Below are 25,636 nucleotides of genomic sequence, written 5' to 3'. Positions count from 1 at the left end.
CCTGGGAAGAAAGCGTCTTTGAGTGTGGAAGTCGGGGGTTTCAACACAACCAGCGGCTGGTTGTTTTATTACATGAGCAATTTTCCTGCATGAAATATTAATCTGTGTTTGGCAATCTGATCAAAAACAGAGATGTGATCACAAATTATCACAACTTCTTCTACACTACACCCACAGTCCTTTAAGTGGAATTTTTTAAGAGACTACACCAACATTTTTCAGATTTTAGTACTCTTTGTGAGGGCTTCATGTGAAGCCATTTTTTTTTCACCACTAAAAAGACTTCCACAACAGTTTCAAAGTTAGAAAAGTGAAAAAATGTGAAAACAAGCGCAGACATGGTTTCATGTCTGTGGGCGCACAAGTATAATATTTGTATGAATGTGTGCACATGTGCCTCTTAATGTGTCTGAGGATGTAAACACTGGACCCAGTCTCCACCAACCTAACTCATTTCCTCTCCACCTGACCCTTCTTTTTCTCAAAAAGCCCGAACACCCAGAATCCCCTACCTCGGTGAAAAATGTGCGGCTTCTCACATCTGGCCCCTCGGACAGAGGTGAGGCCACCTTTAAAGTGCTGTGTTTTAAATTTATTCTATTCTTTTCTATTCTGTCTTCATGGCTTACAGGCCTAGTCCCGGTTCCAGGCCATGCTAGGTCAGACCAGGCCACCTTCAAAGTTCAGTGTGGTAGATTAGCTGGATTAGGGGGCCTCTGAAAGGCCCCACGCTGCTACAGAGGAAGACCCAAGACGAAGAGGGCTGGAAGTGACATGTATGATTTTACCTACTATACAGAGCAATGATAGCTGACTATGTTGTTGTACATCACATTAAAAAATGAAGGACAAACAGCAAATATCTATATCTCCTTTAAAAAGGGATGGTGGGAAGTTCTGAGCCATACAATGTAAAAAAGAGAGAAAAGCTATCGTTGGCTGCCATCTTCCATCCATCATTTACTTTTCTCTCTTTTCACAGGGTTCATTTCTTTAGTTTCAGTTAAAGGACATGAAAAATCCATTCTTTCGCCTGGCACCCAGCACCACAAAAACCCTCTTGCTCCTTTTGTCACCTTTGGACCCACCAGAATCAGGACTGTGCCCCACTTTGGGTCCTCCTCAGCCCGGCCCTGCCCTATGGCGTTCCCGAGCCAGCACACAGCCTACAGAAGGCTGCCCCCAGCAGATGGGCCGCTCCTCCATACAACCCTTCAGTACACACTGAATGCAGACCCCTTTTTATCATTCAACCCTTCAATTTCTTTCAGATGTTTCCCAACAAACAGCAGAATAAAATAAAGAGGGAACTTTTTTCTCTTTTCACAACAAAAGCAAATGGACCAAAACTTTCCCAGCCTGTAAAACAATGGTGAAGTCAGCTGTGGGAGGGTGAGGCTGGGGGTGAGAAAGAGGAGCTGGCACTTTGGTATCTTACCTATAGAAATACAGTGTGTTTGTCTCAACTCTCACGCTGTATCTGTTCATTAATCGTTAAGGACAGCTGTATTAATTTAAGAAGAGAAACTCCTCATATATGTCTCATGCTGCAGCTTTCATTGCCTGGGAGAAAAATACAAGCACCCTGAGATCACACCTTAAAACAGTATAAAAACAGCAAAAAACAACATGAAAAATCAGTTTCACTTACATTCTATTCAGATGTGCCAGTGGTGTTAGCCACCACACATAAATTTCCACCAGGGTTGGCATTTAGGCACTTTCTATTTCCATATGTATAGGCTTGCCTCTGCTAATTATGCTAATCATGGGCAGAGTTGGCCACTGTGAAAAATAGTCACATTAGACACTCCACTGACCGCTAATACTGCTTAATGTGTGGTTGAAACATACATTCATCCCTGCCTGAAAGGCAAAATTTTTCCACGTTGCTGGTCTCATTCAGACCAGAAATGAATTTATTGAGCCCAAGAACCATTTTCTTTTTTTTTCCTCCCCGAGTACCAAGAAAATGTTCAGCCTCTCTGGGTCTCCCTCACCCTTTACTTTTTATACTTTCACGCTGTAAAGACGGAGGCAAATGGTGCAAACTCTAAGGTGACTGGTGCCGCTTTATTTGGCTCACACCAAAGACAAAGGTTGCTCTTCAGTGAAGGAAGAAAGGGTGCTTCACTATATTGATTGAGTTTTCATTATCCTGTTTTCAGTTGCACTGCAGCCTTTCTCAGTGTTGCATTCAATGTTGCAAAGAGCGACAGTCCAGTGCCCTTTTTTAAGAAGAGCTGGCTCTGATATAAAGCTTAAAAGGTATGTTTTATGTTCACAGCTTGAATTTGCCAATCACATTCAACATGATGCCAACTTTTGTTTTACATTTTAAACACAGGTATGGAGCTGTCGAAGTGTTTCCTGTATCTGGGAAGCCATGTGTCTGTCATATGCACATGTATCCATGACTGCTCAACCTGTGTTTATTTGTTGGGGGGTGGTCTGAAGAGTGTGTATTTGTGTGAGTTGAGGGGGGGATGCTGAAAAAGGGATGGAATGAAGGAGACTTGGGTTGAAGGATGATGGGAAGGAGGGGTGAAATAAACATTTAGAAGTGACCCAGGTTGACTCTGCTCTTGTTTGTTCTCTCTACCAGTGAGGTCCTGGGCCCTGAGCGCAGGGAGTTTATTTATCTAGCTGGGGCACCACGGCGCACTATTCACCTCCAATAATGCCTCATAGAGCTCTCTTTCTCTGTCTGAACTGGGCCGCTGTGTGCGCTCCGATGAATTATAGCATTTACCTGCTGTGCCGCTCGGAGGTTTGTTTAGAGAAACGGCTCCAAACACTCCAATGCCCACGTGTGCGTTCACTCGTTGAGTCAAATTCAAGCTTGTTTCTCTCATCCTAGATCTCTTTCTCTACCTTTATCATCCTTCTCTTTATATCCATTAAAATGTCATCTGGTTTCATTGCTTACCTGCTAAGCTAGCACTTCAGGCTTTATACATCCATGCTAAGGTGACTGCGTTAGCTCCTTACCTCCCCCTTTCCTCTCTTCTGTCTACACGGCCTCTTTATGGGATGTGGTATGTCTGCTCTCCGGATAGGCCCTTTCTCACTGCACTCATATTTGGACAGCTTGAGTCTGTGTACATGTCTGTCATGCCTCACCTAAACTCTGCCAAGAAGGATGAGTTTAGTTAATGTAAGTGTAAACACCACCATTTTTACATGGAGGCCTTTTTGTACCATCTTCTTAAGCCATCCTCTGTGAAAGGAGGAATACTACAAGTCTCACAGTCTGACATAATACATAATTAATCCAACACATTTTAACAAAAAAAAAATTCTATCTTATAGCCCCTTGTGGCAAAACAAAAACACACAACACACTTAATGTTTGTTCAAGTGAGACAGGCAAAAACAGGCAAGAAAAAAGTGTCAGCTAGCCATAAACCTTCCGGCCTGTTCCTGCCCCAACCCCCCAACGCCTCCTCTCATCCTCTAGTCTTCTTCTTCCTCCTGCACCTCTTTTTACGATCTCTCTCTTTTCTGCTCATGGACAATACAGACAGAGTCACACATTTCTCGGCTAACTCATACATTCCCAAGGAGGCCATGTGAGCTAAAACTAAACTGCTTTACTGTTAGAAACTTTGGAAAATTAAGGAGTCTAGTCAGTACTAGGGGTGCAACAATACCTCGAAATACAAGTAAAAACATAATTGAAACATGGACAATTTTAACTGATTTGGCAAAAACAAATGTAGAATTATTCTTTTTTTTGAAACCAGCAGGGGGTGCTTTTGATGCCAGATTTCAGTTCATATATTTAAAAGTTACAAGACATAGAGCAGAGTTATATTCTGGCATTCTTTTGTAAGATAATAGGAATATATTAATCATATTTATTCATATAATGACTTTATTGTCATGTCTGAATAAAAATGTGCATAAACTATGATGCGATTGTTGTGTGACTTTGTGTGAATATTTGGTGGATTGAGTGTGGGCATTACAATGAGAACATTTCTTGTTGTGTTATCAGTTTAGTGTAGGTTGCTTTAAGAAATGACCTAATCCATCAGTGTGCTAAATAGGACCTGAGAGTACTTTAAGGTGTTTTGATGGCTGATGTCTGCCTCAGATTCTCTCAGTGACTGAGCAGTAAGCCACAAATAGTCCCTAATCCCCTTGTCAGACTAAACACCCCGATACTGAGGCTTTTATTCTCTCAAACACAGGTGTGAGCACTGAAGGCATGATTTACACTTTTTACTTCCTTGTCCCACAGCCTTCCTCAGCAATCGTTTAGGCTAAATGACAACTAAAAGTTCAGAACTCCGCTAAATTCTAAACTTTGTCTTTCTCTGGCACAGTAGATATGGCTGTTGTGCTCTACTTCACTGTTTTGGTCCTGCAGGAGGGAGGAAGCAATTAAAAAAAAAAGGACCTTGTGGCTCCGACCTCAGAGAGAAAGGCAGACAGACAGGTAGAAATATAAACAGATGTACACAAAGCACAGGCAGACAGACAGGCACACAGTCAGGAAATTCAGGCAGGCAGACAGACGGGTATAGGAAGGCTGCAAACGCTGAAGGTGGCAAATATGACAAGTGTGCGTGTTTGTGTAGGCAGTGCGGGGGATGTATGAATATATGATGGGAAGCATATGCCCCCTAACAAATTTCTCACACGTACACATTTACGCCCTGTTGCCTGTGTTGACACATACGGTGTCAATTCACAGCTAGTTTATTCTGAGCTGATTGGAAAACACAAGAGAAAGTTTGTTTATGCTGGAATCTAAAAGGCCTGTTCTCTTGGAAGAAATATGAAGTACATTAGACACTTATTTCAAGCTAAAATAAATATTCAGAATTCCAGGGAAGCATCCCTTGATTTAAAATAAGATGTCTTATAAGAGGTAGTTTTATCCTCTCTCCTCTGGTGTATGTATAATAGTGTATGGGTGTGCGTTCCTCTGTTTTGTGTGAGAGAGGGACAGAGAACTAACCTCTCCTTGTTACCGAACCACTTTACTCTCCATTGAGGCCCTAGCAGCTTTGTCAATGGGCTATTGGTGGAAACAAGGCAGGCAGAAACTTTAGAAACATGGCCACGGCCTCTTAAAGGCACAGCATTCCTTTTCAGCACCCCCCAAACCCGTTCTACTCTCTCAATCCCCGCAGCAAAACAACTGGCACACAAACATCTAAACATCTCCTTTAAGAGATGGATCCGCCAATTAGCTCCAGAGGTAATCCTGAAGCTTTTACACTAACCAGAATGAAAGCAGAGGGAAAAAGAGGACACTGTGGAAATTAAACGCTTTTGTGCAAATTCAAGCTTTTGCAATTTTAACTTAATCATTCCAGGGGTATTTTTTTTCTTGTGTCTTTTTAAGGATTTAAATTCCATTGCAAGTGAAGCGCACAGCCTGCAAACACTCCTCCTTACACCAGCAGTGTGTGATTTCTTCGACACCTCTGCACACACGGCTCCTGTGGGAGCCGCCTGTCCCCCGTCCTCTGTGTGACATGGTGGGCTTAAAAAACCCCATAGAGTCTGTTTATATTCACCAACTGCTGTAGCGCTTTTAGAGTGTGCAAAACAGGTGGGTAAACTTCAGCTGCATTCACTTATATTTTCTCTTCTTGTGAGGAGGAGGAGGGAGGAAGGAGAGAGGAGGGAGGGGGGTTTCAGGGAGGTGGTGCCTGCTTGCCTGCCTGCCTGCTTGCCTCTTGTTGAATGGAATCCAAGAATAGTTAGGGACCACACAGGGAGCTGAAGGGGGGAGGGGTCAGAGCCCTCAAAGATGGCTAACCATTCACACAGTCCATCTGCTGCAGGGATCAGCCCCGGCACTGAAAGCCTGAGGGTTTAAAAGGAATTTGGCCAAATAAAGCTGCCTCTGCTGCTGAAAATGTACAGATAATTTAAATGTGAAAAAATGTGTCCAATGTAAAGACAGTTTGAATCACAAACACACTCATCTCTATGGAAAAAGAGCAACAGTGTGAGTATATAGCAGAAGAGGAAGAAACTGCACTGTTGTGAAGCTGTGTCACATGTGTTTATGGTTTCTTCGGTAAATTATTAAGACATAAACAGACATGAGAGAAAAACTGTAAGCTTGCATGTTATAACATACACTTAACTCCCATCCACAGAACACTGACACAATTAGCAAAAATTAAATAATAAAGGCATCAAAAAAGCTATAAAAATACTTATTCTCTCTATATAGCTATATTGGTTTGACATTTTTTTAAATTATATTAAATTCTTAATTTCATAAGAAACCATTTCTGCTTCAGTTGAGCACCCATGACCACTCCAAGCTCCTACTTCACATTTCAGCCACACAGTCAGTCACTGAACACCTAGTGCCCTCCCATGGCACCAAAGTGACATGAACATGGCCACCATGAAAATTCAAACCAGGCACTGTCATCATTTAAACCCACATGTAAAAAACAAGTCTCATTAAAATGAATTGGCTGACAACTCTGAAGAAAAGAGTTCCAGCTATGAATTCAATAAAGAATCAGAATGATGGTTCACCTGATGAATATGTGACATTATATTTGTGTGTCAGGCACCTACACAGCCAGAGGCATGGCCCGAACCATGACTTACCTTCCACCCATAGCTGTTCAATGTCCGTTTCAATGGCGGCCACTCGGAGTCCCACAGACAGAGCCCCGAACACTAAGAGTCCAATAAAGAGTACCTTCCCACAATGCCTCTGGATGTGGCAGCCCAGAGAGAACAGGAGGGCCTGGAACCTGGCTCGGATCCACAGAGGAGCTTTCTGACCTACCGCCTTCCCCTGGATTCACAGCAGAAAGGAGGGTGAGAGAAGGACAGTTTGATTATTACTATGTAAACATTTATAAATTATACAGCTTTACACAACTGTCCTTCTAGGTAGGCTTCACAGCTTGTGTCTCTACCTGCCTAAGGTCCGTGCAAATCTGACAACTTATGTCCTGAAACACCTGGTAACATATGCATCTTTATATCATGTATTATATGAAGGCTGTTTTGAGACAATGTCTTTCTGTAACTAAAATTTTGCATAACATGATGACAAATTAATGTGCTTATTTAGCTGAGCACTACCTGTCAGCTGTCATTTCAGAATAAAACCTCACAGCTATCAAAAAAGAGCCCAGAAGGCCTGTTGTGGCACCTTACATCCATGATAATTTCATTCTCAGATGTGACAAAAAAACAACAAATTTTAAGATTTAGGGGAAGCCACTTCCAGTAGATGTAGACTCAAGAAAAGTCTTCTTACAAGGGCCTAAAGCAGCCTCAAAACATAAGAAACAAGCTGCTGATTTATGCTGCAGTTATGTTTAAAATAATGTTAAAGTTGCAGTTTATGAGTATAGAAAAACAAACTTTCTAGGAATCTCGTTTGAGGGGTCTTGCAGAGTTATCATGTGCACTAAGCTGATACTGGCATTTAAGCCTTGTGCAATCACTTTTGCCTAAATCTAAACTAATAACAGCCTGTGCTGCTAATAAAAAGACATTCATCTTTTCCCTGTAGTAATCTACATTACATATTTCCCTCTAACATTAATCTGAGGATCTGTGTTCAGCCCCTGTGCTACAAACGTCAATGCAGCGGAAGACATTGCCCTGCTGTTGTGGTTTCTCTCAGCAGTGCTGAAACACGTCCAAGCATCCGGGCGGTCCAAAGATGCTTTGTCAGATCAAACTCAATCAGTGAATTCCTTTACAGGGACCCACCACATTTCCAAACAGACCCCGGGCCAGTGCGCTCTCCGCTGCCTGCACAAAGCCAAAAACACGCACAACACGGCGCGGAGAGAGATGGGAACAAACCCTCACTTACTAACTCACTAACTCTCTCACCCCCTCTCTGTGGCTTTAACAACGAGAAATGAATGAGAGTCTTCTGTCCATTCAAACAAACAGCGATGTTAGCATGCTTCCACACATGAAAACGTGAAGTTGTTATCGCTTTATTCCTGATGGTTTTAAAAGTGTCATGCTAGAGCCGACTACTGTAGGGTTTTATCCTCATGAAGCTAAAGCAAGGCATTTCCACTGTCCTCAACAGCATGTGGAGAAAACTTCTACTCTCTTCCCTGGATAAATGATAAACAATTGGATTAAACTTATGCTGGCTTCGCTGTTAACTCCCACGGGGAGCTGCGGTGGTCCCCGGACACCAGAATGGGAGCTACCCTACGTTACCACATGCGTCCTACACTGACGCTTCGATGTCGGCTAAATCAAAACACTTTCCATTCATGTTAGCCGACTGAATGAAAGCTGCCTTCACAGTAAATCCACACTAAAACTGAGAGCGTTTCTATCACCTTTGAGATCTGTTTAAGTGCGAAAGCAGCGTGGCAGTAGCTGGGTCTCCGGAGGAGGTCTGGGTTTGTAGGCGGCTGGGAGCGCGTATAACTCGGGGGTAAATCTCCATAGACGCCGGACCCTGGGACCCCGCGATCCGAGGCCATAGTCCAAAGAGGGTGAACGACAGAAAGGCGACAGAGAATCGGTGCGAGTTCACAAAAAGCGACAATAATAATCCAACATAGAAAGGGAGCGCATCCAGCAGAGCCGGCGACAAGTTAGAGGAACCGATTCTAGTCTTCCGTGGAGCCAAACAAGTCTCGAAACTCCATCCCAACATTATGCGCCCAAATCCGTAAAGATCCTGCAGTCTTCATTCGTCCGGAGAGTTTGTGAAACGACGTCTCAGAGAGGAGTGGTAGTAGTTCTCGTAGTAGTAGTAGTAGTAGTAGTAGTAGCCTGCGTCTGAGCCGTCCGTGTCAAGTCTAACTCCGGTCCCGTAGCGGTAACATTTGGAGAAGTTCGCCTCTCGGCAAATCCTGAAAAGGGAGGTTTGATGGAAAAGTGCTCCGGCTCCCATTGGCCAAGGAAGAGGCAAATTACTTTGCAAACATCGCCTATTATTAGCTGCTAAGCAACAGCTCACCAAAGTGGAGAGAGGGGGACCACCCAGGCTGCTGCTGCCTGGGCTGGAGGGGAGGGGGAGGAGGGAGGGAGGAGAAGGGGGGAGGGAGAGAGGAACTCTTTCAATAAACTCTACACAGCCGCGCGCGCACAACACGGCAAACACGCACATGCGCACACGCTCACGCACACAGCTAGCTAGTTAGCTGCCTGCCTCACTTGCTCTGTGAACATTATTCCCAGAGGCCTGAACCCTACAGTTTGTAAGAAGCTATAACACATGTCATCTATTCATGCAGATTTTAGCTTTTTATTTTATTTTACACAAAAAGAGATAAAATAACAGCCTTTAAACTCACTGAAAAACACATACTTTTTTTCTTCAGCCTATGGGAGAACCACTGTCAACACTTCTCATATCTCTTCATCACATCTCATGTTTGAAGAGGTTTTTGAGCCTAACATTTGTTACAGAACACCCCAAAAAGACTTTCTTTTTATCCTCCCAGCCCTCTGCTGTGAGTGCACTTTGTTGAAGGCAGCTGTGAGAAAAAGAAGAAGAAGAATGTGTGTAAGTTTTTAGCACTAACAGCTGTAACCTCAACTCTTATGGCCATGCTCTAAAGTTAGGTTGATAGGCCTTCTTACACCCTAGAAAATATCACCTTTAGCCCCTGTAAAAAGCAGCAGCCTTAAAAAGATCGAAGGAATTATTCCACATATGTGTCTTTTTCATAGACACTTCAGAGCTGCCTGGTTCAGAGTGATACCCTTATCTCTAAAGGGGATTTTTGGAAAGTTTCCACATCGTGCCATGCATGATTTCTTAAGTTCAGAAAGAGCTTCACCTAAGAATAAGCAAAAAGTGAACAAAAAAGAGCAAGAAAGAAAAGAAAGATATTTTTGTGTTTGGTTGTTGGATAGGTGAGGCATTTATACTTAATCCCAAACATGCTTACATTTTCAGATAGAACAATAAAAGTTTGTCAAAATGAGTTGTAACTTCAAGATCAAAATTTAATTTGAGCTCCGTTTTTTGAGTTAACAGAACACAATTTTAGTTAGCAAGTAAACAGTACTGAATCACTCTTAAGTATTTTTTTGTCATTGTACTCAAACAATTTAAAAATCATCCTTTAGTCTGTACAGTTATCTTAGAATGCCTTTGGTCATTTTGCATACTTTTGCACCATGAGTGAAGTCACTCACTCAGTTAGAAACAATCCCCTGTGGGGACCAACTTCATCATAGCTAGAATAGTGTACTGAAGTCTGTGGAAGAGCACTTTTTAGGTCAAAGTGCATGTTTCAATCTTTGTTACTTGTAGTCACTCAAGTTAGCTTATTCTGGGTGGCATGATTGTTAAATAAAATGGTAAAAGACTTAAGAGAAACTTGCAGTGGATGAGAAACATGTTTGTTATATATTCTAATTTCAGTCATACTGAAAAAAGTTATTTCCACCACTTGAAAAATGTATGTAATTGGTTCAACAAAGACTTGGAGTATTTCCAACTTGATCAGTCTTATAATGTAAGATAAATAGAATAATGTAAAGAAAATGTACCAAAATGTTTAAAAAGGAAAAATGAATAAAGCATAAACTTTTACAGGAGCAAAAGTAATATGTAAAAGATAAATGGTATATAAAGGGAGCAAAAGTAGGATACTTAAATTGGATTGATAGTAAAAAGCTGTGTGGAAAAGCAGAACTATCATAAATAAATATACAAGTACACATATTTTTCCAAAAGGCACAGTGGAATAAAAATGGGGTGATGAATAATGCAAATGAAAAAAAACTGTGTGAATTCGCATAAGCAATGTTAAGGTGCATTGTATGGCTAATTATCATTAAACCGGTTTCAAACAGTTGTAAGAGTCTTTATTTATTGTTGGTGCTGCCTTCCTTGAGCTGTTGTATATGTCCACCCCCTCTGGCCCCACTCAGTACAGCATGGGGGTGAAGAACAAACACAGTTTGACCAGATTACACTCATTCTCTGCTTAAACACCGGCCTGAGTTGCTGTGTTGAACATTTGTTATGTAGCTTGTGCTAATTTGAGGCCCTCGGGGTGCTCGTTAAACAATTTAAAGCTGAAATAAAGTAATTTGAAAGTAGGCGTTGATGCTGTATGGTCATTGTGTTGGTGACATGAACAGTAGATGAAGGTTCAGTCAGTGTCACAGACTGAGCTGTATGGTCTATCTTCTCTGTTTGCATGCAGGGATAAAGGACAGAAGGACTGGTATTGGCATTAACTGTTGTTTGTAAATGTCATCTTAGACAAATAGCCACTGTCCCCAACCAAATCGAAGCTGAATTTCCATTTAAGGTCTCACAAAAACGTATAAAGTATATTTCCATCTTTGGTTGCTGAGCTGATTCTTTTAATTAATCTGGAGTTAGTGTCAAACATGATTCAAAGCTTAACATAGGTTTTTATTTCTTTCAAAGCAATATTACAAATAAGTCAAAACAGGTTTTAGGTTCATGCAATACTTAATGCTTTAGCCATTTTAATTTTAAGAGGAAAATATTACAGGTTCGATTGACTACATTTATTCTTCAGCTGTGTGTACACTGTAAAACCACAAAAAGTTGAAAATACTTAAAAATTAGGAAGCTAATTTGAACTACAAGTAACAAAGAGTGAAAGATGCACTTTGACCCAGGAAGTGCTCTCAGACAGAGCTCAGTACAGCATGCTTGCTATGTTGAAGTTGGTCTCCACAGGTTGGACTTGTCTAACTGAGAGTTTAACTTCTCTCATGGTGCAAAAGTCCACAGATTAAGTGATGATTGGGAAATAATATGAAAACAATAACAAAAACTATTTGGAGTGATTGAGTACTGTTCACTTAAAACTCAAAATATGTTTTATCAACTTTGAAAGATAAAGCTAAAATAGCTCATTTGAATTTTCAGTTAACAACTCATTTTTTAAGAACCTTAAACTGTTCGGCCTGATAGTGTATTCTGCTTTGTTCTTTGCATCAGTGTATATGACAAAACACAAAATAAATTGAAAACAAAATAGAACATGACACATTAATATTAATAATGTCATGGTATTTACTGTCAGGGTTATTATGTCCCAATTAAAGTTTTTCTTTGCTTTGATATCTAATGTGTGTGCACTGTAAGACTAAACAGTTAAGGCTGTTAAAAAAAGTTGTAACATCAATATCCAAGTTTTAAGTAAATAGTTTTCAATCATTTTAAGTATTTTTTGTAGTTCTGTTTAAATTTTTTGACAACCATGTATTAATCTGCAGTTTTCCCAGAATGTCTTGGGGCATTGGACAGTCTTGCATCATGAGTGAAATTACCTACTCAGTTAGAGAAGTCCCACCCGTGGGGAGTAACTCCAATATAAAATGGATAATGTACTTAAAATGATGGAAGAGGACTTCCTGGTTCTGTGTGCATCTTTCAGTTACTATCACTTGTAGTCACTTAAGGTGACCTACCATGAATGCCTAAGATTACAGTATGTGAAAGAAATGAGAGAGAAAATAGTCTAATAAGTTGGATTTTAAACAGAGTTTAAGTGTAGCAAAGTTTCCAGAATGTGGTTTAACTTGAAAAATGATAAATGCAAAAGTAAAACTAATGCCTGCCTTACACCAGAGGACTTTGCTAAAACTCTTAAAAGACTCTAAAAAGACTAAAATCTGGGACCCTCTCACATCTAAAGACAATTTGTCTGCAAGCCGTTGAGGTTTTAGTCTCAGAGTAAGATTTTGCAAAAACTATGGGTCGCCAACTAGAAGACTAGAATATGATTTCTTTTGAGATTTTCTCCCATCATGCATCTGTTGGAAATTCACAACAATTTCTGAGCAGAGAACAAGATGTAGAAGGAGATGGAGATCACATTTGAATTAATATCTCTTATAATCTGATATTTTTAAATCATTTACATTGATTAGAAACGAAAGGAAAGTTAAAACACCGAAGCAACTTTGCATGTCACTGCAACAACCGAGGAAGCACTTCAGAATAAAAGTAGGGTATGAAAACGGAAGTTGTCTCACCACAGAAACAAACTGATCGGGCTTTTACTTTGAAAATCCCAGTGGCGGTTTACTGTACCTGCCATGTCAGCCTGGGATGAATTGACAGAGACACACAAACACACAGGTGCAGAGATCTGACTGCAGCTCTGAGCAGAAAAGTTATTCAGTCTCTTGAGTTCAGAGCAGACATTCAGCAGCTCTAGATTGATCTACGCTCACATTTTAAAGAATAGGTGAAATAATGTGCTTACGCATAACACTTGCTCCCATTGGTTGTGGACGACAATCGCATCACTGAGAAACACAATTTGCATACAACCAGACTTAAGAGTTACAACAAAATTGTAATGCCAGGACTGAAGAAAGACCGCTGTAAAACTGCTAAAATCACATCTCATGACCACCTTACACCTAGCGACTGAGACAACAGGAGCGGGCTACGACTTAAGCAAGACTCCCATGATTTTACTCCTACTTTGGAATTTTGTCTGCGACTTTAAAATCAGAGGAAAAGTCATTAGGTGTAAGGCCGCCTTTTGTTGATATAATTCAAAACGGCGAATTACCTGCTAATTAACAAATACTGTTTTTCAGTATTACTCAAAAAAAAAAAAATGTAATCAGTTGCCTCTAATATTTTGAGTTCTATTAACTCATCGAGGATTACAGTGCAAATTATATATACTAAAAAAGATTGAGCTAATATATATAAATATTTTGAGTATTTTCAACTTGTTTGGTTTTTTTACTGTGTGTATAATATCTATATTGATGAGATCAGGCCATGCATGTATTTCAGTAAGTAGTTTGTTTTTGTTGAATCAATCCTTTATTCAGACAAGGGATTTAATGCCATCTTCAAACCATAGCAAAATAATTTGTACATAAATTGCCAAAAAAAAGCTTCTAATTATTATTTTTATTAACCCTAAGTTTCTCCTCATTTGTAGCCTGTGTGATCCTAAATGTCACATCTTTGTGTTATTGAATAAATTAAGTAAGGCATAGAGCAAAAAGGAGCTAAGGTTCAGGTGATGTTAATTTTCTGAAACCTCAAATGTCTAACAGAAGTCAAACCCAAGACAAGCATTTCTACTGTTAAGAGGCTCCTGATATCTCCAGTTATAGATTGATCAAACAAGATCCACTGACTTGATTTCTAAATTTACTCTTTTGAGATAAAAGATCAGAGACGTTGTTTGTGACTTCTCCTTCACCACAGCTCAGTGCACTAGTTAAAATGATACACTCAAAGATCCTCCTCCATCTGTTCAAACTGAGACAGCTCGACACTTTTCCAAACCACTTACATTTCCAGAGCTGAACTAGCCTGCCTTTATCTTGGGTCTTTGCTGGACCCGGTCTAGTTTTCCTGGACTAGACTGGACTGGGTTGGGTCGGGTTGAGTGGTGGAGGGAAGCAGGCAGCTGGAAATGGGAGCTAATGTGGAATGTGAGGAATTGGGTTGTGTGGTAGGGGGCCCCTTCAAGCCTAACAAACTCAGGGAGGTCCGAGGCCTGGTCTGGAGGCCTTGGATAAATAAACCATGTGAGATGACCATGCGCTGTGCAGATATCTGCCATCACAGCGCCCTGGCCTCCAAACACAAACCACCCAAGACCCCTCTCTCTCTCTCTCTCTCTTTTTCTCCCTCTTTCTAGTGTCCCTCCATCCTCTCTTTATCTCCCCCACTCCTCTCTTTTTGTCTGATTTTCTTCTTTACACCTCCATCTTTCCCTCTGATTCATCTGCTTCTCTACTCCTGCTCTACCTCCCTCCCCCTCTGTCTCCATTCCTCCATTTCATGTCTCCCCAGCGACTCCATCCATCCATCCATTCATCCGTGCATGCATGGCTGCCTGTCCGCCCGTCCATCCAGGTTCTGCATGTGCTATAGGCAGAGCTACGGAACCGCTCTGGCACTCAGCCGTCACACAGCAGCAGAGACACCCAGGGTTCAGGCCCGGAGAGTGTTTATTTATCGAGGAGAGAGGCTGGGAGACCACTCACCACTGCATTTCTTCTTCTTCTATCTTAGGGAATAAGTAAAGCTGGAGAAAGAAGCTGAACAGTAGAGAGATAAGATTTATGTACACTAAATTTATCATCTGATGTAATGTGTAAGGGAGAAAAACAGTTGAACTGAGGTAAAGTGAAATGCTGTCATTTAATACTGTACATAACAGCATATACCTTTTAGTGGTGTGTATCTTGGAAACATTGTCTGGGTTGCATAAGTAGGAGGCAGAAACACTCAAAAGGGACCATTTTTGATGGTGAAGATATGATCCACCAAGGTGAAATGCTTTATTCTGTAAAGTATGGATGTCTGAAGAGGACCTGCATCCCTATATTATACTTTACTTATTTCATTCTTATGTCATACTTATACTTATGTCATTCTCTCAATATCTTGATTTATTTATCTCATTCCACCTGGAAAATCAGCATAGTTATACTGAGATAAGATAAGTTGAGATGCGAGAGACAAAAAAAGTTTACCCACTATCATAAAATATATATATATATATATATATATACATATATATATATACACATATATATACACTATACACACTGGAAGTTTCACCCGTAGTCATGTCAGATTCAGTGAACATCCACATATGGAAGTTTTCGGCCTCACCTGTTATTTAATTCAGTTGTTTCAATCAGGCCTGTTGCCATAGGTGTATTAAATCAAGCACCTAGCCATGCAGTCTCCTTTTGCAAACATTTGTGATACAAAATGTGTTGTTCTGAAGAGCTCAGGGACTTCAAGCGTGGTACTGTGATGGATGCCACCTTTGCATCAGTTCATGAAATTTCATCCCTGCTGGATATTCCACAGTCAGCTGTAAGTGATATTATCTAAAAGTGGAAGCGTTCAGGAACAACAACTCGGTGTTGAAGGGAAGAACACATAAAAGCGTGGTTAATGACTGCTAAGGCCAATGATGCGTAAAAGTCACCAACGCTCTGCTGAAGAGCTCTGAACTTCAACTGGCATTAATGTGAGCACAAAAACTGTGCAATGAAGGCTTCATGGAATGGGTTTCCATGGCTGAACAGCTGCATGCAAGCCTCACATCACCAGGTCTAATGCCAAGCGTTGGATGGAGCGGTGTAAAGCCCACTGACACTGGACTGTGGAGTAGTGGAACTGTGTTATGTGGAGTGATAAACCCCACTTCTCTGCCAGTCAAAAGGGCGAAGCTGATGTGGAAGGACTTAACTGGCCCGCACAGAGCCCTGACCTCAACCCCATCGAGCACCTTTGGGATGTACTGGAATGGAGATTGTGAGCCAGGAAGTCTTGTCCAACATCAGTGCCTGAACTCATAAATGCTCTACAGAATGAATGGGCGTATATTTCCACAGAAACACTCCAAAATCTTGTGAAAAGCCTTCCAAGAAGAGTGGAGGCTGTTATAGCTGCAAAAGGGGGACCAACTCAGTATTTAAGTGCATGAATTTGAATATGGTCAGGTGGCCAAATACTTTTGTCCATATAGTGTATGTCTTCCAATGTCTCCTATCTTTTCAAAATCAACAACTGCTTAACAGCTATTAGCTCCAACATAATACATTTTGTTTCAGTTGCCAGTATTTCCTGTACACAAATGTGACAGGACCAAGAACGGGCAATTAAACTAGCAAAGAATTTGCTCCAACAAGATGTTTTAGTGGAGTATTGAAGAATGAAACAGACGCACCAATGAACAGCAGTTTTAGTTATTCAAAATTACTGAAAAAAAATAATCAGCCTTGTTGATAATGGTTTCTGTAGCTCATAAAGACACATCAGTATGTTTCACAACCAAACTCTTCTTTATAGCTTAAAGCAGAGTGATATGATATAGCATGTCCTCATTGTGTTTCTGGTTAGATAGCACCTTCTCTTGATCAAACAATTATTTCACATAAATACAGAGATACGTTTTATTTTGCTTTGCAGTGGGTCTAAAATCACAAAGTGAAAGATAAGTATACCTCTCTGCATTTTCCATGACTGCCTAAATGATTCAGAACTTTTAAATGACACACAAAAAACAACAAAAAAATCAATCTTGAATGCTATACCTCAAGGAAGGAAAAATTGGAAAGATCTAAAGCATGATATCGTTTGATACAGGCTTTCTTTTTACACATTATACTCACTTGGCCAAAAATTTGACTGAAAAAGTATAAATCAGTGAGTTATGATGCACGTCTGAATTAACAGTAAATAGCATGATCACATTTAAAATCACAAAGCAGTCTGAAAGCAACGGAGGATAAAAGATGATAATTCCTCACCCTCTTATTACACCCTGTATACTTATCCATGTGTGAGGGCAAATAACAAAATTTCCATCATGCAGACGAGTTTAAAGCTTAGAAAAAAAAAAGAGGAAAAGAACACAAACCCGCTGGGTCGAGTCTAATCCAAATGAACGAAGAATTTTCATGATAACCAAACAGAATATTTGGCTGTGGGCCACCTGATTGGACAAATACAGCTGCTTGATAAACAAAGATCTGTGTGATTTGATGATGGGAGAAAATAAACAGCATGAACCTAAATGAACCAAAACCTGCAGGCAAAAACTTTTTGGTTGTTGAGTTCACAGAGTCTTCTTTTGTTCAAAGGGAAAACCCGCTAGGCTGTTTTTAGCCTGTTTTTCAGATATATGTTTAAAAAAAGGGGGGGGGGGGCAAAAAGTTGCTTGGTAGCAGAGCGACACTTGTTGCATTGAACTCCTCTGTCAGAGCTGAAGCTGCCACCCACAGACTCACACAAGATTAATTATGATAATGCATTTCTTTAGCCCTTTGTCATCGTAATGAATGGTTGCCATTCTGGGGAAAAACACACAAAACACACAGAAAGACAGAGAAACACACTTTTCTTTAAGTCTTTGTTTGTGTGCTTGTAACAGAGGTATTGTCAGATGCAGCTAGCAGGTGGTAACGCAAACTCAGATCTGTGGCTTTAAAAGAAAGCATGGACCCTCACCACTGCATTTATGTGTATGTGTGTTTCTATGCAAAAATTGTAAGTGAACGTGGCAGGAATATTGTAGCTTTGAAACAAAATCTGCACTAGTGTGATCTGTTACAATCCACGGACAAACTTATCAGAAAAGATACTATTCAAACGCTTAAATGCACAGACAGCTGCTCTTTACAGAAGCCTGTGTGGATAAAAATTGCTATATTTCATGCTGTTTTCTCTTGATAATTAGTCATTTTGGCTGCTTTGTTAAGATCTTGTCTATTAAGATCATTATTTTGGGATTATGAGGTCATTTTTTTAGTTATTATGTAAAGACTGTGAGAAAACAAATAGAATTAAGTCATTATACAGGGGAAGAAGTGTTCATATCGTGATAAATGAGATTAACGAGTCATGTTATCTGGAGTACAAATGAAATGTATTTGTTATAATAGATAAACACTATGGAATGTATGGATAAGGGCTGTCAGCATTAATGTAGCTATCGCAGTGGGATTAAGGTCCATAATTAGTGCATAATTTTTTAAAAATTGCATCAATCTCATGCTCTATTCTCCCTTTTTGCAAGTTTTGGTTAAACCATTGCAGTAACAGTGATGTAAAATAAGTTCACAATGCTCCTTAATGTCTCATTTTACTTAAAAAATTCAACTCAGCTGTCTGCACCTTCCAACATTAATCTTTTTATTTCCTTTTCAATCCATAGTAAGTTCCTTTTTCCATAATGAACTTCATGGTATAATCTTTGGGCAACCTTAAATTCCTTATTTTCTTTCAAAATAAAAGCTTGACTGTATCCAAACAGGAAGCCAATTACCTTTAGTGTATGACAAAAATCCAAAAACAAACCAAAAAAAAAAAAAAGAATCTTAAGAGCAAAATAGTGGAATTTCAAAATGCAACTAAAAAAAAAAAAAAAAAAAAATCCCCTTTTTTTTTGCTTCTGTGACTGAAGGCAAAATCTCTCTGGCTTACATCTGCTAGTTCCTCTGTTTGAAGATATTCAACCATTGTGTTCAAAATAAGCAATGTAAGACAGTTCATTTTGAATAGTTTTTAAGTGTTAATTTCGTCAACTAAAACTATGACTAAAATGTTCGTCAACAGACTTCTTTTCTATGAGAAACTCTAGATCAAGACTGGTCAAAACTAGATCTTTGATGAAGAAAAACTGACTAAAAGTAAGTTTAGTTTTCGTCAAGGTGACTAAAACTAGACTAAAATGTAATTCAGTGTTTGTTGGACATTCAAAATTTGTGATATTTCTCTACTGTGGGTAAATCTGTCAAAATACAATGGATCTGTATCTTTTCTGCCCCTCAGCTGGAGAAAGCAGGGACCCCAGGTTTGGCAGAGTGCAGAGAACACACTACCATGATTTGGTGCCATATTTAGGCAAGAGAAAACATTTTTGGACTATAACTTGACAAATGTTTTTGAGTTTTTGTTGACTAAAACTATAAAGGGTAGAAATTACTAAGATATGACTAAAACTTTTTAATATAAAGACTAGGACTGAGACTAAAATTAAAAAAAACTGCCAAAATTAACAATGGTTTTTAAGAGTCAGTGTCTGCAGTAGACATTACAAAGATTCAGACTAATAAGATTAGAGAAAAGAGGTCATTTGAGGGTGTAAAGCAGGTCAGCCTTTTCTACTTTCTGTGGTTATACTGCTAAAGCAATTTAAGACGGGATCCCAATCAACCACCCAGTCAATGTTTAGTTAATTAGCCAGGGGCCTCCACAGTGACAGACAGGGGTGTATGTATTTGTGCGTCGCTGAGGTTGTTATCCCATACATGGGATCTGTGTCTTTTTGTTGGCTCGGCAACATAAGCGACTGTTGTATCTCTAAAGCTTGTGAAAAAGACTGTTTGTGTGTCCATGTATTCACGTGTTTAAGTTGGAGATGGTGTGTGGGGGTGGGTGGGGGCATCTTGAAAGGTAGTGTGTGGAAAAAAAGAGAGAGGGAGGAAATTCATTTGTGGCCGGAGAACACAGAAGACAAATTGAGGAAGTGTTGTGCTAATGTGTAGGGGTCAGCAGCAAACACACACAGGTTTGTGACTGACTGCCACTTGGGTGGCCTGCTCTCTCTCTCTCTCTCTCTTTTCCTTCGCTCACCCACGATCAGCCCTCAAGCCATGAAGCCACCCAGCTACTGAGCCTCCCCCCACCCCCTAACCCAAAGCTCCACCACACCTCTCTGTGCATCTGTGTATTGTATATTTGTCTCCACCATCCATCCAGTCCATCTGACATGGACTATGATCTGTATTTGTTATCAAAACTCCTTCAGCTTCAGCAGAAGTTAGACACTCAAGTCTTCACAGGGGATTTCTCGGTAATAAGCACTTGTGAAAATCCTCAACATGTTTGAATAACCATTAATTCCATGTGAATTCCTATTACCCAATACAACTTCTGCTTGAGGCTATATAGTGTTAACACTGAGTCCAACCAAGACACCACATTTGTGGCTGTGACTTTCCAACAGATGGGAATATTATAGACCTCCATAATTTCAAACACAATTCTCCAAATTCCAACATGACATACTTGGTATGCTCTGAAATTTTAGGATCTCTTTTAAAGCCTAAATTAACATGTTTTGACTGAAGCTAAATGAGGCTGAATTGAGCTTTTTGATGATTAATGCCACAATCACCAACAGTTCATGTTTGACTGTTAGATTGTATTTGATCAGAAAGGTGAAAGAAGCAATAAATTATGTGTCCCTCAACTTTTTTGTTTGAGCTGGTTCTTTGCTCACTTTCACTTTATAAATCAGAGTTAGGGAGAGTTTAACATTTGGGGGTTCAGAGGAAAGATATGACACTTTGAGAGGGGTCTTGCTGCAGACCACAGATCTCAGACTCTTGAAGACCTCTTTGATGAGACACCACATATGTCAGAATAGAGGGGACATAATTTGCCAACACATTTTATATGTTTTTCTTTTTAACTCAACATGAGTTTATTTATGAGTACATAAGTGAAGTCTGGCAGTTACATTCATGAAAAACTACATTGCAAACATTACCGACTAAATAACATTTTATGAATAAAACTGAAAATCTGGGATTTAATAATGTTTAGACCCGTTTTAGTAGTAGGTATACGAACAATTGCTTGCTTTGGCTTTGTTAGCTTTAGCTAATGCTAACATAGCTTTTCTAGCTAAGTAGTTAACATTACTACATGAGCCAATTTGGCTACGTTAGCTTAAGCAAAAGCTAACAAAGCTTTGCTTGCTTAGTAGTTAACATTACTACAAAAGCCAATGTAGCTACGTTAGCTTTAGCTAAAGCTTAAGCTGGGGGGGGGGGCTAAACTGTCTTGTGGACATAAGTTATTTTCAGAGTCACAACAATGCTGAGACAAAGCTGCTGTCATTATGATTTTAGACGTTCATGTTGGATCCTAACCTTGCAAAGCAGATGGATACACCCATTTCCTTGTTTTTCACTGGCAAATCCATCTTGCAAAGCTCCCATCTGAACCGTTTGGGCCCGATTAGTGACAGGACACATCAGCGACGAGGGGCAGTACTTTCAGGTACAGCAGAGTCGTGACGTAAACAAGCAGCAGCAAGAGCTGGTGCAGTTATGGCGGAAGAGATTAGCGTGGATGCTGCTAAAGCGCCAGTTTTATCAGAACGTGACAACATTTCTTCATTAAAAGAAGAACAAAGAACAGCAGTGAGTTGTTTTCTTTTCAAATATGACAACAGTTGAGTACTTACATGTCTATAGTCACCATGTTTCGTGTTGTTCCTCACTAGCTGTGCACACACAGCTCAATAGCGGCTACGTCACGTGTTTTGTTGCTCTGATTGGCCTGTAGAGATGTGACAGACAGAACGTTCATCCAATCACACTCCGAGTTTTTTCAAATCCTCTGCCTTTTCTCAGACGTTTCCTCTTGAAGCTTTCCCAAATGGATGTGTGAAACAAATCCATCTGGCGTGTCAGGTTAGTTGGATCCACGACTGTGTGATATTTGGTGTCATCTTTCATTCATATTGTGGTGCAGCGTTGGTGGAGCGTGAAGATAGACATAGATAGATTACATAGATAGACATGCACACACGCAGCCACAAGGCCACCCCTGCTGGCTACACATTGCTGTCTGCCTTGACAGCATCCCTGTTACTGCCACTGAAGTCAGGACAGATAGATCAATCCATCCCTCCGTTATGCTTCCATAACGTTATTAGTGAAGTTGAAAAGACGCAAAATCCCAGTTTGTAACCGCACTGTGATTATGCTCAGAAAGTATGACACAGATGTGATGTAGAGGGAAAATATGCTTGTTGTGATTTGGGAAAACTAAACCTAAAACGATTAAACGACCTCTAAGACGGTATCAAGATGAAATGTCTACAAGTGTCATCTGATGCTTGACTCAGAGTTGACAGCCACTTGAATTTCTCCCAATCTGCTTTGGGTTCTTTCCCAGACTGAGAAAAAAAGTCTGATGTGAAGAAGTCTCTCATCTAAACTTCTGCCAACCTTTGCTAAATTAACAGTCTATAAAAGTGATGTCTTCATAATTCACTTTGGAATCTCTACACAAAACCAGACATAACTAATCAACAAAATGTAGAAATGTGCTTCCATTGTACAGAACAAAAAGGAGCCATTTTTGAAATGTTGCTGTGATATGCATCTTCATTTACTCAATGCTTCATTTCACCCTTGTTAAACACGTCTTGTGGGTAAATGTGAAGCCAGAAAAATGTTAACTGATGGTAATCTGTGTGCAAAAATGTTTAAATTTGCAGATAACCTCTCTGTTCTCTGGTAGATCTATTTGTTTGTGACACAAAATGAGCTAAAAGTCCGTGAGACTATGAAACCGAAGAACGACAGAGGCCTGACATATGATCTGTCCCGGCATCTGATCTCCACATCTGCACTGCAAACATGCACATCTGCACATGGATGCATGCATTCACTTAACATTTGTGAGACAGCATTGATTAGTGTGTATGTCAGAGGATTAACAACGGACACACACAGGTAAGAGCACACAAATGTGTAAGCAGTGCAGCAAACACGTATGTGCTGGGAGGGGGGCCCCGCCATGGTGGCGTTGTGTTGAGGGGACTCAGGGGTCTTTGTACAAATATACAAACCTTTAGCCAAACACACCCGGCTGCCAGATCTCATCATGTGGTTGAAAAGAGAGGTCAGAGTGTGAGAGCGCTAAAAAGGTTAACACAGCCGAGACAAAGAGCACGAGCAAACTGTGGTTTCACAAATTCAGCTGAAAACTCAGGTGGCAAATATTGTTTCATCTCCCCATTAAACTGATTTAGAGAGAGTAAAACGGTAATGCCAGGGTGGAGAATTGAAGACGATTTCCATCATTTTTTAAATCAAAATGTCATCATTTAGAGAAAAGGAAATGAAATGTTTGCTGTTTTAGAAAGTAGCAGGGCACACTGTGACTAAATGCTTAAGGTGCATGCACAAAGATTGAAAAGTAGAAGTAAAAAGTCAATGTACATTTAAGAGTAAAATCTGGAACTAGATAGAGAACAACGCAACAGAAAACTGAAGACAGGTAGTACAAGATGAGTGGAAAAGTACTGAACTTTGAAGTATTTCAGTCTTTGAGCTGCAGCCACATCTGCTGTAAACATACTGGGACGACAATTCTGCGGTGCGACCCAAAATGTTACAAAGAGACTTTGTTTCTTCAGCCGTTTATCTTTCAGCAGAGCTTCCACATTTAAAGGATTTATTCCTGTAAGAAAACCAGTCAAATGAAGCGGTGACTTCTGGTTTTCAAAGAGGCGCAGTGTAAAGCTGAGGCTGGTCATATTTTCACATTTGAACCTGTTCTGTTGCACATCACCAACATTTCAGCTAAATCAGATATCTGGACACAAGATATAAAAGAAGGGAATTTTTTTTCTTCTGGAAAGAGATTGAGAGTTAAAAATGTTTCTTTTAAGACTTGACAACATTACCATGACCGAAACAAATAAAAAATATGAAAAGTTATTTGATTACTTTGCATAATTATACAGTCACAGTAGATACTAATCCTTTTTGTTCTTCAGAGACATTATTAAACGACAAATGATGTATAAAATCTTCTAAATACATCCACATTTCATGAGGAAATAGAAACAGGAAGGAAATAGAAACATAATGATTGAATGATGAGAGGCTTGTGGTTACTTGTTCAGGTAAACTTCTAACTTTCTAACTTTCAAGGAGTACATTATCAGAAGTTCTCAGCATTTGCATAAAAAGATGCAATGACAACAATGGATATTTCCACTAGAGATTTTTGAAAAAGAAAAAAAAAGCTTTTTCAAAGTAAAATGGCCACAGTGCATTGGAACAACTTTAATTTATGAGCTTAGATTTTTGTCCTGATTGCCAATTCTTATTTACAAAGAATCTACTGACTACTTATTTTGATGCCTAAGCAGCCATCCTGAAGATGATTTTTGTAAGGTGTTTTGTGAGATTTCCCATAATACCTGGTTTGGAGTGTGAATCTGGAAAATTTATTTGAAGCGGCACGAAGAACTCTTTGAATTTCTTGATGATACTTCTCACGCAAGTTCTTAACTCTTGGAAACGGTGATAACTTTGCATATTCTCCTGCTTTCTGAGCATCAACAATTCTATTTCTCAAGTCTAAACTGATTTTTTTTGTTTCTGCCATGATGTTTCTCAGTGACAGCTCAAACCCTTACTAAAGATTATATATTGTGTGTAAATGGGAAGATAACCCTCAGTTTTAACTTGATTTTACAAGCTTTGACTTTGCTTTACAAAGTCAATAAACATCCTTGCTCAGCAGTGGTTTGTGCTATCGCTCAACGAAAAGATCAGTTCTAAAGGGGGCTAATAATTTAGACCCTGTACGCTTTTGTGAAATAATTTTCTTTTGTGTGCAAAGTGAAATAATGTAAGGAAAAAAAAACATGGGATGTCTGGAAAAGCTGTGTTAAAATGTCCTGTTTAACAGCTTTAACAGCACTCAGGAAATACTTAGGAAAAAAGTGAATTTCATAGGTGGGCTAATAATTTTGTCCTCATCTGTATCTTTGAACATCATTTACATTATATTTTTTGGCTTCAGAGCCATAGACAGCATTTAATACTGTCTTTGACAGACTAGTGGTTGTCTGCTGATTCTTACAGCTGACCTATACTTGACATAAAGGCACAAAAGGGTAAAAAAAAAAAGTTTTATGAGCGGAGAAGTATAAAAAAAGGACTTACTGATCTCGACATGTGAAATCATTATTTTGCTACCAAACAGAAGGGTAAATTGAGTGCTTCTGTTTTTTTTTTTATGAGGAGAAAACGTGAGTTTTCTGTTTGTCTGTTTTAAGATTAAATGCCATGAAAATTATGGCAATTTCATGCATCCTATATTGGAAAAATATCAGGTTTCCCTTTTTAAAAAAAAAATCAACAAAACAGTATTTTAAGCAGCATCAGACACCCTAATTGAAGTGTAATCATGATTTTATCACCTAGACTTCATTAAAGTGTATATTGTCCATGATTATGAACAGAAAATAGGGCAGATGAAAGCCAAATTACAGTAATTGTCTTATTTTAAGCAATAGCCATCTTGTGCAAAAGAGAAAGGAGATAACATGACATCATAATCTCTCACACACATGCCCACACACTCGCCAACATCACATAATCA

The 25,636-nt window shown here is 39.7% G+C and overlaps 1 protein-coding gene across 1 annotated transcript in view; it reads right to left on the bottom strand.

Annotated features, from left to right (window-relative positions):
• Window positions 1-8,819, bottom strand: part of ptch2 (patched 2) — a 28,474-nt gene extending 19,655 nt beyond the window's left edge. Inside the window, exons 1-2 of the mRNA XM_041804389.1 lie at window positions 8,316-8,819; window positions 6,595-6,787 (exon numbers count right to left, since the gene is read on the bottom strand). Coding sequence (XP_041660323.1) covers window positions 6,595-6,787; window positions 8,316-8,462 — 340 coding nt within the window. The 5' untranslated portion in view covers window positions 8,463-8,819. The remainder of the gene's footprint in view (window positions 1-6,594; window positions 6,788-8,315) is intronic.
• Window positions 8,820-25,636: the final 16,817 nt, after the last annotated feature.

Source organism: Cheilinus undulatus, linkage group 13 (genome assembly GCF_018320785.1).
Source record: "Cheilinus undulatus linkage group 13, ASM1832078v1, whole genome shotgun sequence".
Classification (NCBI taxonomy): domain Eukaryota; kingdom Metazoa; phylum Chordata; class Actinopteri; order Labriformes; family Labridae; genus Cheilinus; species Cheilinus undulatus.
This window is presented reverse-complemented; position numbering and strand designations above follow the sequence as displayed.